Genomic DNA, 16810 nt, shown 5'->3' on the forward strand with positions numbered 1-16810 from the left:
TTTGCCTGTGTGAGTATGTGTGTGTTCATACGAGAGGTGGAGGTGGGACAAACATGGGGGGTCTGTGGGCACACGGCTTGGGGGCCTACGGTGGCCATGGGACCAGACTTTGGTTGCTGAGCTGGGACAGCTTGTGACAGAGGCCCCACCACACTCATAGATCCTGCCTAGAACCTCTCAGCTCGTGCTGGTCAACCTGAAGGCAGGCTGCACATGGGGGAGGGGCACATGTATGTGCAGGACAGGGGGGCATGTCTGGAGGCATAGGGCCCAAATGCCGTCAGGGGTTCTAGAGAGCTGGGACCCCAGTGAATGCTTGAGGGGAACTGACTCTGACTTGTCTCCTTTTATTTATTGTCTATTTAAAACCATTCTGTTAATAAATAACATTAAAAGAATCATACACACACGCCCATGTGATACAAGTAAGATGAGCGCAGTGAGAAACACTTGGAAAATACAGGAAAACACTTTTAAAATGTTGGAGCCTGAAATCTTAGAGCCAGAGTGAGCCTCTTTGAGGGGTACAGGTCTTCACGGTCTCAAAATAATAATCATATTAATTCTCACGTACTGAGCATTTCACATGGGCTGCTCGCGGAGCTGAGCTCTTTAAATATTGTCTTCGTAACTCTCTGTGCTGTTATTCTCCCCATTGTACAGATGAGGAAACTGAATGAAAGGGAGGTGAAATATCTCCCTCAGGGAGTAAGTGGCAGAACCAAGATTTGAACCCAGGTCTGGCTAATTTGACGGTACAGATCCTCTGAGGTCCAGGGCTCAGCTCCCACAGGGCAAAATGTGTTCACTTATTCATTTTTCCTGCAGTATTTACCAAGCACTTCCAATGAGTCACATCTAGCTCAGCCCTGGGTACTCTGCCATGAACAAGACAGACAGGGCCCCAGTCTCAGCCCCCAAATGTCACAAACCCGCCCCAACCTCGAACACAACTCAGTCCCAAGTCCAGATTGTAGCTGAATGAGCTCTGATCCCACCTTCCCCACTCAGCAGGAGCCTCTGCGAGCTTCTCATCTGCTACGTTGTGTCCAAAAGCCAAGGCCAGGTATCTGCCTCACCAGGTCCATTGTCCATGTGGGCAGGGAGGCCATCAACTCCCACCTCAGGCCCACTACTCTGGGACACAGGCTGGACTGACGGTGGCCTGGGGCCTGTCCTATATGGGGCGGGCAGAGAAGGCCAGCTCCTCTCTTATACTTGGCCAAACAGAACTTCTGCATGGGGCCACCCCAGGAGTCTGAGCTGGTCGCAACTATGAGCAGACTCAGACTGCATTGCTGAGCTCAGGGAAGCCACTGGGGTGGGGGGAAGGGGGCTTCCATGTCCCTAAGTCCTCGAACTGGGTCTCTGCTTCCTGACAAGCCCGGGGACACCTCAGGACACCTGAGCAATTGTGGCTATCTCTCTAACTTGGAAAAAAGCATCACGGCCGGGCTGGTGTGGGCCCCCTCTCAACCTGCACCATATCTTTGGGGGCCCTGCGTGTTCCTCCCCATCCTCAGGCAGGGCCAGCTACCTAATTTGTGGCACCTAGTGCAAAATGAAAATACAAGGCCCCTATTCAAAAAGCCAGAGAAAAGCTTTTTGCTTTTCTCCCGTCTCTCAACCTGTCCTTGTGTTTTATATGTGCTATTTAATGTCACACTTCCTTAGACCTGGGGATACTTGTGGGGTGAGTGCAGACACTCATAGGCACCGGTTCCCACCCCAAAACTTGGTGTATAGGTCACATGCACCTGTTTGCCCCCCACTGGCACTAACACCCAGGCTCCACTCCCTGATTGGGGGGCTGTTAAACGTTGGATTTCACTTACAAAACACCAATCCAATGGTAAAATTAGTAAGAATTTCAAGATGGCAACTACAGAGCATTAAACCTAAGTGTGGGGCCAGTTCTGAGCCCTGTGACACCCCCTAGGTTGCAGCCCATGACGCTGGCCCTGCTTGAGGGAGGGACCCAGCTCAGACACGAGGGTCAGTCACCCAAGTACCACCCTACAAGGGTGCAGTGGAGTGTGAGGTGCGTCGTCGAGCACGAGTGTTCAAAGGCTGCCTTGTGTGCATGGGCCACCCCGTGGCAGTGGTGTTCAGAGCCTGCGTTCAAACTCCAGCTCCCTACCTTATAAGTTATGTGAACTTAGGCAAGTGACTTCTCTTTTCTGGGCTTCGCTTTCCTTCTCTCCAAAATAAGGACAAAAATACCGGCCACGGGATTGTGAGAATGAGCAGTGATGTATATAAAGTGCCCAGCTCGGTGCTGGCCCACAGTCAATTTCAGAGGTGACTCAGGACAGAGGAATGCCCCCCCCCCCCCAGAAAAGCATGAGGGTCCATAAACAGGGGCAGAAGCATGTCTGTGTGCGTGTCCCTCAGCCCACATGGGAGACCTGAGAGGGGAATTCCAGGGGACTTCTGCGGGATGCCCAGGGCAATAGGCCTGAGCATGATGTTGGATCAAATGGAACCTGCACTAGGTAGGAGGAACCCGTGGGAGAAGTGGGGGAGCCCAGGGAGAGGAGCCCAGGGGAAAGGCCCCCACCAGAGTGCTGTTCTGAGAAGGATAACATGGGCCCTCCGCCAAATGAGAAAGAAGCCCTTTGCTGGGTCACATATGGACCTGGGCCAGCCATGGGATTTTGGCCCGGTTCCTTGGAGTCCTCGCTGAGCTCAGCTCTCACCATGTCTCCCTCTCTGTGCTTCAGTTTCCCCAGCTCTGGAGAAAGAGAGGACCACCACAGGTCAAGTGCTTGCTGAGTGGACCATGCACTGTGTTTCACAGACCTCCTTTCTCTTGGTCCTTAAATGATTACTGACCCACTTTTCCGATGAAGAACCTGAGGCCCAGCGAAGGCAATGACCCACCCAACAAGAAAGGGGCGGAGCTGATTCTGATTGGTCAGGCTCATGGAAGCACCACCTTCTTCCCAGGAAAGGGGCCAGTGGGAGCCAAGGGATGTTCCTTGATCCGGGAGAACCTCAGTTAACTCATAGCGACTGAGCGGTGGTAAGGTACACAGGCACCGTAGGCGGGCTGCCCGGGCTTGATCGCCAGCTGGGTGACCTGGGACAGGTGGTTTAACCTATCTGGACTTCAGTTTTCTTATCTGTAAAACTGGTTTAATACTAGCCATTGGTCTTATAGGATTGTGAAGATTAAATAAACAAAGATATGTAAAACACTTAGTGCCTGCCATTAGTAAGAGCTCTGTACATGTTTCCTGCTAGTATTATAACTATTTAAGAGTTGTCATGATTTGTATTTTCAGGACAATGCTGCATTTATTAATTCTAATTTTATACTTTTGCTTTTTGTATTTAGGATCCAGCACACCTCCTTTTCAAGTCTCATACAATTTCCTAGGTCCTTGAAAAGATAATTCTCTGGCTCCAAAACACCTGTAACCATGGTGGATTTACTAGCTCTCCTTAGAGCCGCTTTTCCCCAAGGGGGCTCCCCAGCACACCCACCCCAGGAGGAGAAGCCTATGTTCATTAGCATATCAAAGGTTCTGAAAAGTCCTGCAGCAAAACACTCTGTTGAACATTGTTTCATACAGCCATTCCCAATGTTGTTTGGTCACAGAGCCCCCTGTATTTCTGCTCAACACCTGATAACATCTGTTGAACACACGTTGGGAGATGCCCCTCTCATTTCCTTGTTTCTAGGAAATGGCAGCTAGGAGTGAGAGTTGTGAGTAATTCCTCTCAGAGACCAGCGGGGATGATCTCCATTAACAGAAATCATCTCCAGAAACATGCTTCCATCGCTCAGCTGGTCCCCTGTGTTCTCAGCTTCACTGTCTGATTCAGTCCCCATAGCAGCCTGGGGAGGTCAGTAGCATTAATACCCCCATCTTAGAGATGAGGAAATTGAGGTTCACGGAGGTTGTGACCACACAGCCAGTAAGTGGCAGATCCGGGAGACAAACTCACAGTTTCTGATTCTAAACCCTGCATTCTTCCTTCGGGACATTAATAGGAAAAATAAAAATAGATCTCATTCTGCCAGGATCCGTCTTCCCCAGTGATATGCTTTTAAAAATCTAAAGTTGTTGTTTTTTTCCCCCCTGTAATATTGACTGTATTATAAAAACTTAAAATCTTCGGTAGCTTTCCTCTAATTACAAAAGCAATCCATTCTTGTATATAAGACTTTTCAAACACTTTGAGTTGGAAAATGAGAAACTCCATAATCTCACCCCAAGAGATAACCTGGGTTAACAGTCGGGCGAGGACTCTTATAGGTCTGCAGGGTTCAACAAGGTAGCCGTCAGCTACGAATGGCTATCTCAACGAAAACAATTAAAATAAAACGAGATTAATAATTCACTCCCTCAGTTGCACAAGTTGTGGACCTGGGCTGGCACATTTCACATATTCAATATGCATATGCAGCGAGTGGCTACAGTATTGGGTAGCGTGGACGTAACATATTTCCACCATCACAGAAAGTTCTGTGGGGCAGGGCTGCTCTAGATTCTTCCTAGACATATCCTGTCATCTGTGCAGAATCATTGTTAATATTCTTGATGAGGTCCCTGGACATATCATAAGTCTCTGTATGGCCTCACCCTCGGAGGGGAGAGAGCCTCCACAGGCAAAAGCCAGGCAAAGGGGAAAATAATCTGGAAGGAAATGTGCTGAATGATAGCAGTTTTCTCTGTGTGTTGAGATAATGGAGTTTATTTAAAAATTTCCTAGGTCTGTCAGGTGATCTCTGGCATAAAATGCAGGTGGGGTGGGGATGGTGGGGATATTGCTGGATTCATGTTGTCCCTAATGTTCCTGGTGCTTCTAAGATCTTCAAGGTATGATCTCGCCCGAGGTTTTTTATTATTATTATTATTATTATTATTATTATTATTATTATTATTACTGTGGAATCAGGAAGAATGGAAACCTGCACAAGTTAGAGAAATAAAGACAAATGAAGGAAAGACATGCAGAAGTTTATTTTCAGGCCCAGGGCCCCTCCAGCCTAGGGCTGTTCTAGGCAGGGCTGCTTCCTGGGCACACGAGCTGTGTAGGTGCACAGGGTCCCTTTCTTAGAAGAGCCTCATGCTTAGTTTAATATTCTGCAGTTGCCTTCCTAAATTCTTAATGATTTTTGAACAAGGGGCCCTGCATTTGCCTTTTGCACTGTGCCCTGCAAATTGTGTCACCAGCCCTGGTCCTGGGGTTCTTCCCAGGACAGACCTCGTTTTGACAGCTCTGACCTGCCACTTTTGTCCTGGTCAGACCACAGACGTGCCCATCCATGGAGCACTCTGTGCCTGAGAACAAGTGTGCTTCGGCTGCTCAGATGTGTGTCTAGAGAGTGATAAAAATAGGGCTTGTGAGCGGGTGCAGGAGGGCCCCTGTGGTCTCTGTTCACACACATACACAGGCTCAAGGGTTACGTCTACACTGGCTTATTTCAGAGAGAGGCACATTGCATCATGGGATGCCCTGCCCCAGATCACTGCCCAGCTCGGATCCTGCCTGGACCCCCCACTGCTTTGAAGGCCATGCGCAGCCTCCAGGCCTGGCCTACCTCCTCCCCAGCCTCTTCTCCCTCAACCTCTCCACACGACCCACAAGCCCTCCCATATCTAAGTAACCCTCGCTATGTGGTCCTTCTTCCATACCTCTGCTATGCAATTTGCTCTGCCTGGACCACCAATGGTCCTTCCTAGGTCTATCTAGTCTACCTAGTCTGGACCCCTTTCAGATTCTACCCTTTCTGGGAAGTCTTCTGGAAGTATTTGAGGAGGGCCTGAAGCTGCTCTGGTGGCATACAGGAGGATAGGGCACATATGCCTGGAGGAATCAGGGAGGACTCCTTGGAGGCGGTGAGTCTGGGCCTTAAGGAAGAAGAGATGACTGCCAGGTAGAAGGGAGAGTTTTGTTGGGCTGGCTTTGCTGTAAGACAGACCCTGGCATAACTCTGGGCTTAGCCTGTTACTAGCTGCATGACCTGAGTTACCTCCCTTTGCTGAGCCTCTGTAAAATGGGGATAACAACAATAACTCCTACTCCATGGATTCTTGTAGAGATTTAGTGAAATGAGATACTGCAAAGGAACCACCACACTGTCTGGTAAGTCGTCAACAAATGTGGTTCTCTTCTCCCTTCCTCATTGCCTTTTCTCCACTTAATTATCAGTTTTAGAAGGTCACTCCATCACTCTGAGTCTGTTTGTTAATTCCTCTCTGCAGTGGAGTTAGTGATGCCTGGCACACAGAGCTGTGATGAGAGTTTTCGGGGGTAATGGGCGAATCTGTAGAACTTCCAGAAGACCGAGATTCTACATCGATAGGAAGGCCACAAGCCAGAGGGGTGCTGGCCTATCTCACAGGGGTGCTTTCCTGAGGCAAACCCTTTCTACACATCACTAGAATGTCAGCTTTAGGAGGGCCTGTATCTTTGTCTGTTTTGTTTGCTCCTGAATCCCCCGTGCCCAGAACAGTACGTGGCATGCAGTCAGTGCTCAATAAACGTCTACTGAATGATCAGCACCACCAACCGGCCCACATCACATCCCAAGTGCTGGGCACTGGGGATATGAGAATTCAGGGAGACTAGCCTTTTCCAGGGAAACTGTCTCTAGATTGGGACTACAACGCAGGCCACACGCATTTCCTGAGCACCTGCTGAATGCACAGCTCTGCCCAGCCCCTGCTTCCTCCATGTGGGGGAAGGTCTAGCCTCCTGCCTCTGCCTCCTCCCGGGGGCAAGGACAGAACTTAGGTTCCTGAGGGAGGACTGGAGGAGAATCCTCAGGGAGGAGGGCACTTCCTGGGGCTGTGGGGTCCTCAGCCACTGGCACCCCAGTGAGTTGAGTTTGGGGCAGAGGCATGACCCTCCTTTCCCCTTTTTCACTTCACCCTCTTTTCCATTTGGGCGCCCCATGTTTTCCTTCTCTTAATACCTTCTGCTTGCTCTACACCCAGCCTCTTTTCTCCTCTTAACAAAGGTGAGCAGATCAGGTGGATTTACAGACACTGAAATGCACATGATTAGAAGACCCTGCATTTAAAAAAAAACCCAGCTGGGCAATGTGTCACCCCAAAGGGGCTGAGGGCTCACAGTGGTATTTGTCACCATGTCTCACAGTGAAGGATGTTTTGAGGAGGGCTGACTGGTCACCTCTGGAAATCATAAGTTATGGCATCCGCCCTTTCCGCCCACACGTAAGTCTGAACCTTTTGCCAAAAACACTTTTCCCAGACGCAAAAGAAAACCCCAAAGAGGAACCTAAACCTTCACGCTGCTGTGCCGATTGGACACAAGAGCTCAGGCTCTCACCAGCAAGCGTTTCAAAGAACAAGTCAGATGGCGAAGGGGGAAGTGAGGGGAGAAGCTGGAAACCTCTGGGGCTGGTCAGTCGTTGGTTCATTCATTCATTCTTTCATTCATTCATTCATTCATCCATCCATCCATCCATCCATTCATCCTTTCTTTCCTCCATCCACTTAGCAAGAAACGCTGAGCAGCTCCTGTGAGCCCCACCTGCTCCCAGGGATGGCCGTCCCAACAAGTGGGAGGTAAGGGGTATGTGAGGACAGGGGCAGGGTGCTCCTGAGGCCTGGAGGAGAGAAGAAGGTCCCAGGAACGCTCCCCAGATGGGGCTGGGCCTTGAGAGGGGAGGGGTGGATTTCTCACCTTCCCTATCCTGCTCAGAGTCAGAGAAACTCTTTTGTCCAAGAGGAAGGAGAACATTATATAGTAATTATTTCTAGCATTTATAGAGGACTTGTCTCTGTGCCAGGCTCTGTAGTAAGCACATAATGTACATTATCTCATTAAATCCACCCAGCAAAGCTTCATGTGGCTACTGTTTGTTCTCCCTATTTAACAGATGAGAAAACTGAGCTCAGAGAGGGGAATCACTCCATCTGAAGTCACACAGTGAGGAAGTAGTGGGTCCTCGGGGCTCATAAAGGCATTTCATGTTGCCTCTTTTCCCAAGAGTACCCACGTCTTCACCACCATCTCCAGGAGCTATTGACAAGGGCCTGACAGTCTGTCTACAGTTTCCCCTGTGCCCATCCCTCTCCAATACTGGGAAAACCAGGGGGTCAGTGTTGGAGAGAGAACAAGGATGGGGGTTTGAGATGAGAGAACAACTGCCAAGTGGCAAATGATTGAACTGGAGGCGTGGTGGAGGGGCCCACGGAGGCCAACTGTGCTGAGTGAGCGCTCACTACCTACCAGGTATTGTGCACAGGGTTCAGGACAGGTTACATTCTCTCTGGGCAGTCACTGTAAGGCCAGTGCTCCTAGCCCCAGCTTACAGAGGAGGAAACAGACTCAAAGAGGTGAATTAACATGTTGGGCCACCCAGGCACTAAACAGCTCAAACCTGGTCTGTCTGACTCCTCAACTATGTGAAGGCGATGGCTAGTTCCTGGGTAGCTGAGAAAAGTCAGTTTTCCTGCTGCTGAATTCCATCTTACACAAGACCATACCCCTGTTTGGGTCTCAGGACCCCTCCTGAATTTGCTCACTGTTCCTGGTTCACATGCCCTCTCACGGAAGGACAGAGTCTCACTCCCAGCCCCTGGCCCACAGTTCCTAACCCCTGCTGTGTCCCAGTGCTTCCTCCAGGAGGTGCGCTACTTCAAGGCCAGTCATTTGGAGGCCTGGGCTCCAAATCCACCGAAAGCTAAAGCCCTCCCTTCCTCCTCTTTACTTCCGCCAAGGAAGGCAGGGACTCGGCACTCAGGTGGGAACGACTGGCTGAGTCCCAGGCTGGCCCTGGGACTGGAAGCTCAGAGGAGGCCAGGGCTCCCTGGTGGCTGCAGGTGGTCCTGGGGAGACTCCCGGCAGAGGGGGTGTTGAGTTCAGTCTTGAAGATTGGGTGAGACTCCCCAGCCACTCTGGGCAGTGGATTTGAGGAAGGGTCTGTAGATGAGGGGTCCCCAGGAGACAGGAGCAGAGCTGGTGTTCGGGCTGCTCCCCGGAACCCTGAGCCCAGGTCTCGTCACCCCACCTGTGGAGGAGTCTGTACTGACTCAGAGGCGAGGCTGGGGTCAGGGGACGCCGCTGTCTCGCTGCCTCTCAGAGCCTTCTGGAAGGTCAGGTTTTCAGGCCCACTTGCTCAGGGGCATCCATGTCCGGCCCCCCTCCCCTCCGTAAACTTCCCTGCCCCCTGAGGTGACTGAGCAAGCCTCAGCTTTGATGCAGCCACCTCAAGCCCTCGTTCGTTGTCAATGGGCCCTCTATGTGACCAGTGGGGCCGCCGGCCGTGGTGGGCGCGGTGAGGCCTGGACACACAGTCCCACTGTGTGGGGCCGTCTCCCGCCCGCCCAGACCCTGTGGCTGGTGGGGGGCTCCCAGGAATGCCCTTCCAGCCTGGGGGGCACTTTGGACAGGCAGGGTGGTCTGGGGAGACGGGTGTGTGCAGGGCGGCCTCAGGAGCTGCCATCAAAGGAGCCCGGCAGAGGTGGCGCCAGGCGAGCGCCATGGTGGGCGCGGGATGGCTGGCGGTCAGTCCGTTCATCTCCCAGGGGAGGGGAAGCTGCCATGGGCACACCACTCCGAGTGACCAACCGTCCTGGGGTACCTGGGGTGTGAGGCTTTCAGTGCTAAAACCTGGAGAAGTCCCCAGCTGCCAGTCACTGCCCAGAGTTCCGGAAAGGATGCAGTGACTGACCTCTCTGGTCTGGGCAGCTTGCTTCCTGTCCGGTAACCTCTGAGTCAAACCATCGCAGCTAGACCAGCCCAGGGCCATGTTGTCGACCTCCTGCTTCCACATAGCCTGCCTCATACCTGAGAGGCCATTTTCCATTTCTCTTAGTTGTCTTCCGGAGAGGAACTGCCAGCCAACTACCGAACCACTGCTAAGAGAAACGTGCCAGACGGTCGAGCCCGTCCTAGTCACCTGCCAGCACTCCCACCCTGCACCACACCCTCCAGGCATCCCCAGGGGCACCCAGAATCATCCAGTTCTTTTCTGCCTCCACACCTTTGCCCAGGCCATTCCCTCTGCCTGGGACGTCCTCTCTCCCACTGTCACCTCCTCATCCTGCAAGACTCAGCTGAGTGTCACTTCTCCAGGGGATTTTTCTCTCTGCCCTGAGGCGGGCCCATACCCCTCGTTGACATCCAGGGCCCACTCTTCTCCCACTATAATATGTATTATACCCCAGGACAGTTTTCAGTTTACCCATTTCCACATTTCCACACCAGCCCATGAGCTCTTTAAGGGCAGACAGCCTGACCCAGTCAGTCACCCTTGTACCTGAGCCCCCAGCACAAGGCCAGTAATGAAAAGAATGGAAACATTTATTGAGCACTTACTCTGTGCCAAGCAGCTTGCTCATTTAATTCTCTCCAGAGCCCCATGAGGTTGGTGTAATCACCCTATTTTACAATGGAGAAAGAGAGGCACAGAGAGGTGAAGTGACTTGCCCCAGGCTACACAGCTAGTGAAGGGCAGTGTCAGGACTTGAACCCAGAGAGTCTGATTCCAGAGCCCAAGCTTGACTCTCAATATTCTACTTCTTGATAAGCTTTTGTGGAATTACTGAATAAATGAAAACCTTTGCCTGTCCAGGGTCTCCTAAATCCTGCATGTGGCAGTTGAGGGCCATTTTCTCTGGTTCCCTCCCTGGAGGGGTACTGTCCTGGGGGGGAGCACTTTTGTCTGTGGGGGTGCAGTTTAGGGGTGCTGTGAGGGGGACCTGCCATGGGCATGCCTCGGGGTACACGTGGGGCTTTAGAATAAAGGTGCTGGCCTTCAACGGCGCTGCGGACTGACCCTCAGCAATCTTAAAGCCATGGCTTATGTTTGTCAGATGGGGAAACCAAGGCCCAGAGAGAGGAAGGGACTTGCCCATAGTCACGCAGTATGTCCGAGTCACAGCCATTAGGTCTCAGCTTCCGTATTTGTCAAAGAGAGAAATAGATACCCTTGTCCTGCCTGGGAGAGTCCCCGGAACGGAGATGGGAGGAGGATGGAGAAGTGCTGAGGGCCCCAGGAGATCCCTTTCACACCTTCTATCTTAGTGTCTGGAATTCTGCTATCATTCTGCTGCTCTTGAGGTTAAGTATTGCTCTGTGCTTGTTTCCTCCTCATCCTCTCCTGCAGGGTGGGGTCACATGCCTCTCCACTCTCTTCCCAAACCTCTTCTCTACACTGAACTGAGAGGAGTTCTGGCCCTTGGCTCAAAAGGAATGCCCCCTACTCTCCTAAGTCAGAGAAACCAGAGGAGGGTTGGGGGTGGGGGCAGTTGTTGGATGTTATAAGAAGTCACACTCTTCAAGGAGTCCAGGGGGTGGGCCTAGGGGCTGGGCCACATCAAGGAACATCAAACCCAACTCATTCCTCCCCTTTTACCTATGAGAGGATGGCCGCCCAGAGATGCCAAGTGACTCAGATGGAGTCACACAGCACATGGGTGGCAGAGCCAGGCAGAGTACTGGGCTCCAAACCTGACCAGGTTGTGCATCACATGGGATTTTCAAAACCACATATGCCCACGCCTGATCCCAAGAGATTCTCACACAGTCTGACATAGAAATTGGGAATCCAGGTGTTTAAAAGCTCTCTAGGGGTGGTGATGTCCCAGACCTGCTGGCTCCATCACCTCCTGATGAGGGACAAGGACAGGAGACTGGGGTTCCTGCTTGTATAGAATTCAGGAGGCCCATGAACTTGGGTAGGAAACAAACAATCTTTCCTTTCACTGACCTCTAAATGAAATTTAGCAACTTTTTCCCCAGTGATTTTGTCACAGTGGAAATCACAGATATTCTCCGGTCTCATTTGGTTGTCACAGATGATCTTGAAATACCGTTTGTATTCATCACCCATCACTACTGCATCACAGCTGTTGCTGGAGCCGCTATAAGATCTTTTCACTCAGTGTGTTACCGAAGAGGCACATGGTCACAGTCTCAGAAGCTTGCTTTTTTACAGTTTGCTAACTGTATTTCCAAAGACTTGGTGCCCTCTGTAATCCTACGAATTTTGTTTTATGGACATAAGAATGTAATTCTGAGGAGTCTGTAGACTTCCTGAGACTCCTGAAAGGTCCGTGGCCCAGAACAGGTTAAGGACCCTGCGTGGGGCAGCGTGGAGCCGAGCACTGGAGGACTCAGAACTTGGATCTCTGTGGGGACAAAATGGGCAGCTGCAGTCTTGTGAGCCTCCAGGGACAGAATCTGGGAGACAGATCCCCTGAAGTGAATAGTAAGCAGAACACGGGAAATAGAACTGGGCAAGAGAGAGGGTGCCAACAGGGTGGAATTGCAGGGAAAGCCTCAGAGCCCATACCCCAGGCCTCCCCACACACCCTGCCTTACAAGGCATATCTGTGTCCCTGTCCTCCAGGGCTCAGCCTGCTCTACCCAACGGCCTCCTGTCTCTGGGCACACACGGGGACAAAATCCTCTGGCTGTCCTCACCCTCTCCCTCTGGGGTTGCTGTCTGTCATTTCCTGGGCTCCATGGAGTCAGGAGCCTATCCTAGGTGGGCCAGCCCTTTCATCCCATCTCCCAATGTTCCTTTGTTTTAAACGCTACATTTCTCCATCTTGCTCATGGAGGGAGAAACACAGATTACAAAGACCCAGCAAATGGTTTTTATAAACTCTTATTTTCTTGCCACAGAACTGCCTTTAATTAGCTCTGAGGACTACAAAGGGAACAGCATTATACTAGGAGCAGCTTGAAGGAAAGAGCCTATGGCTTTCAGCTCCTGGACCGGGGCTGCTGCTGTCACCAGCCACAGCCAGGTTTAGTGGGAGTGCCCCTGCCACAGGCACAGCAGGCCCCTTCTCTCCCCCATTCAGTCCCCATCTGCAGCCGCAAGGCCTGCCTCAGCTTCTCTCCAGGGAGGAGGAACAGTCTTGCTGTTAGGCAAGCTTTTGCAGAAGCCTTTGGACAGTAAGCACCCAAATGTGCCTTGGTCCCTGCCCAGAAACACAGCCACCCAAGGACTGTTAGTTAGCAGTGGGACAGGCAGACAGGCAGGAAGGCACATGGACAGTCAGACTGACTCCTGCATCTCAGCTGGCCACCTCAGCTGAGTAATGGTAGCACCAACCCCCCAAACCCTGGAGTTCTCAGCCCCTCTGTTCTGGAGGAGAACTGGTCCCTGTGTCCAACCCAGAGGCACTGCCCTCATACATAGCCCATTCTCAGCCTCAGACCATCAGCATGTTATAGCCAGAGGGGCCTCTGTTTGGGGCACAGAGAGGTTAAGTAACTTGGCTAAGGCAGCTCAGCAAGGTAGCACTTGAGCTGGGACTCAAGCTCAGGGACTCTTGACCCCCAATCTCAGATGCCTCAGCCCACCTGCGAGGAAAGAGGAAAGGAAGACAGCAGGGGGTTGTCTGAGGCCATGGCACATCGGCCCCCCCCCCCACGGGCCAGAAAGAGGCAGGGAAAGTCTCCCTGTCAGTACCAGCCTCAATCACAGGTTTCAAGTGGGGGATCCCGGGCCCCTATCCTTGTTGAGGGACTCAGCCCAGACTTCTGGGTCCCTCTGAGCTATGAATAAAGGCAAAGGCTGCTGCCCAGAAACTCTGTTACCCCCTGCAACCACATTCGCGGACCTTCCAAGGCCTATTCCCCTCACGCTGATCCAGTTTCAGTGCCCCCCAGGGCTGCACAAGTTCTCACCAAAAGCTTGGAGCCTCCTTCTCCTCTCAATGCGTCCCGTACCCCAGGATCATTCAGAGAACATGGGAGAAAGTCCTCAGGAGGGTCTCAGGAAGAGGTAGCCTTGCCCCCTCCTGCTCCCTGCCTGCTCCACGGCTTTCAGAAGCTGGCCTGGCTCTGGGAATACTAAGTGTCTTCTTGAGTCTGTGTCTGCCTGAGCCCAAGTGGAGGGCCCAAGCTCTCCAGGTGAGCCAGGGGCTGAGGCTGCAGGACCCAGGAGCCCCGTTAAGTGAGGCAGGAAGCCGCGGGTCACCGGAACACCCCCAAATCCTCTCCACCCCAGGACCCTCCAAGGCCTGCCCTTTGAGGTCTTGAGGTCTTGCGGTATCCATTGCCCCTATCACTAACTGTCCCCACCAGCTGAGGATTAAAGTCCCACAAAGATGTCCACTCCAGGAGACCACGGAGGCCACCAGTCCCTCTTCCCACCTCAGGCTTTCAAAGGCCAGCGCATTTAGGTAGATAGGCTATGTACTTGAAGGCAGCTAGGACAGTCGGTGGAAGGACCACAGTTCCCCACCCAAAAGGGCCTGCCCAGGGCCCTGGGCAGTAGTTACTCACCGCGGATGAAGGTTGGCGTGTAGGTCGGGAAGGAATCGAAGATGCTGTTTGATGCCATGCCCCGCTCTGAGGAAGGCGAGAACTCGGCCCTTCACAGGAGTGGGTTGGGATTGACTTGGTTGGCTGTTGTTTTATTTTTTCCTAGCTACTTTTTGAAAATAAAGGGGGGGGGGTGCTGTTGCTTTTTTTTGTTGTTTGTTTTGTTTTGTCTCTTTTCCCCCCCTACTGCTACGAAAAAGAAAAAAGGAAAGAACGCGAGAGTGTGTGTGAGCGAGAGAGAAAAAAATCCCCAAGGAAAGTAAGTTTCTGTTTGTACCCAAGAATTTGGATTCCTGGTCCCACAGGAATGTCTAGCCACAAATTTTCAACAGAAGCGTATGCAGAGTGTATCATTAGATGGCGGGAAGGGGCCTTCAGCAGCCAGGGCGGAGGAGCTCACAGGGCAGTGAGAGCAAAGCCAGGCCAGCATCAGCGACACGGGGGAATGAATGAATGAGGCTCACCCCCCGACAGAGCCCAGGCTCCAGTGGGTGCGAGGGCGGCCCGGGGGTGGGGAGGACCGGGAGCCAACCAGCTCCCGCGAAGGGCCCTGAAGGCAGCTGAGGGCCTGGCCTTGTGGTTCTGTGGTTGAGGGACCAGGCCTTCGCAGTGTCAACCCAACCTCAGCTCACAGGATGCAAGAAGCCAGCTCGCGGCCTTGGCCCATTGGCTGGGCTGTGGTCACCTGGGTTGTGATGTCACGGCCTCTTAGAAGATCTTGTGGCTGCCTCTCTCTCTTTTTGGAAAAAAAAAAAGAGAGAGAGAAAGAAAGAAAGAGAAAGAGAGAGAAAAAAGTGATGGCTTTTATTTGTGGGGCTGGCCTTAGCACGCGGCCCAGAAGCAGAACTGAAAGTAGTGGGAGTGGGGCGGCTAGGGCGGTGGTTTGGATCCTGTGGGAGACTCCTTTTTAATTAAGGCCAGCTTTGGCCTGGGCGGGCTGGGAGCCCTGCTGGGCCCTCACCGGGCACCGGCAGCCTGGATCAACCAGCGGGCGGAGGGCTCCCCTCCATGCCCCCTGCCCCTGGGCTGCAGCTGCCACCATCATTGTCCACCACTACTGTTGCTAGAGAGAGGCGTCCACATGTGTGGCTGGGTGGCACTTCAGGAGGATTTTATGGGAGTTGGGATTAAGTACAAATAGGAAACACATGAAGCCGCATTACCAACGCTCATGCCTCGCCGCGGCCTGCCCACCGAGAAAGGCCTTCCTGTGAAAGCGGGCGTCACTGCCCTCGGCAGCGCTTGGGTTCTGAGGCCCGAGCTTGTCATTCAAGGCCTTTGGCTCATTTTGCTCACCTATGCATCCCCTTTGGGTTCTCTGCTGCGGCCTAATGTGCCTGGGCCTTCCTTCCTCCGTGCCTTTGCTCATGCTGCACCCCCTCAGTGCCCTTCATCAGCCCCTTTTGGAATCCTTCGTGTCCCAGAGGGTTTGAAGCTCAGAGGGACTCAAAATCAGAAAGGACACAGAAGACGATTCAACCCTACACTTCTGGGTTCCCAGAAGCTACCGTGTTTCCCCGAAAATAAGACCTAGCCAGACAATAGCCAGACCTAGCCAGCTCCAGTGCGTCTTTTGGAGCAAAAATTAATATAAGATGTGGTCCTGTAGTAAAATAAGACTGGGTCTTATATAATATAATATAATATAATACATATAATATAATATAATATAAATAATATAATATGAATATAATACCGGGTCTTATATAATATAATATAATATAATGCATATAATATAATATAAATAATATAGTATTAATATAATACTGGGTCTTGTATTAATTTTTGCTCCAAAAGACGTGTTAGAGCTGATTGTCCAGCTAGGTCTTATTTTCGGAGAACACAGTAGGTCAGGCGTGGAGGGAAGGTGGTGGCTTTTACTATTTCCTTGCAAGCTCTATTCTCCCATTTCACAGGCCAGACTATTGAGGCCCAGGATGTTGAAGTCAGTTTGGCCATAGCACTCTGAGTGGGGTTAGAACACTAGCCTCTGACTTACCAGCCCCAGCCTCAGCCATGACCACATAGGGCTTGAACCCCTATAATTTACTCTATCAAAGTAACTCTTTTGTCAGAAATATTTCTTATGTCTGTGGCGTAATGTCCACACTTTGGTGCCTTCATGCTAAGTCCTGGGACTTCGGAGAGCCCCCTGCAGCCTGGGCCCTGTCCCCCTGGCCTCTCCAGGGAGCCCACGTTTGGGTGCGGTCCTCAGCACCAGCCTCAGCTTCACTGTGGTCTTTGTAGGCTAACAGAGCAGGAGGGGTGTCTGGGAGGAGAAAGGGCGTGTCCAAGGTCCCACCGAGACTTGTTTCTGCCCAGAGCCACACTGGGTCACCTGGGAGCAGGAAACCCTTGGACACTCACTTTCTATGTCTCATCTGGAGCCCCAGGAAAACTCAGTCTTCTGTCCCTATATGCTGAGTTGGTGGTGGTGGTGGTGGTGGTGTTCTAATTTTCCCAGGGAGGAAGCAGGTTTATGGTGAAAGCCACAGGGCTCTAGAGTCAGATTTCTAAATTCCAGTCCCAGCTCTGCTGA

General features: G+C 52.0%; 1 protein-coding gene across 1 annotated transcript in view; it reads right to left on the minus strand.

The window, feature by feature from the left end:
- RUNX3 (RUNX family transcription factor 3) overlaps nucleotides 1-14700 on the minus strand; it is a 60963-nt gene extending 46263 nt beyond the window's left edge. The window contains exon 1 of the mRNA XM_033115963.1: nucleotides 14233-14700. Coding sequence (XP_032971854.1) covers nucleotides 14233-14290 — 58 coding nt within the window. The 5' untranslated portion in view covers nucleotides 14291-14700. The remainder of the gene's footprint in view (nucleotides 1-14232) is intronic.
- Between the last annotated feature and the right edge of the window lie 2110 nt (nucleotides 14701-16810).

The sequence above is a fragment of the Rhinolophus ferrumequinum genome, chromosome 9, assembly GCF_004115265.2.
Source record: "Rhinolophus ferrumequinum isolate MPI-CBG mRhiFer1 chromosome 9, mRhiFer1_v1.p, whole genome shotgun sequence".
Taxonomy (NCBI): Eukaryota; Metazoa; Chordata; class Mammalia; order Chiroptera; family Rhinolophidae; genus Rhinolophus; species Rhinolophus ferrumequinum.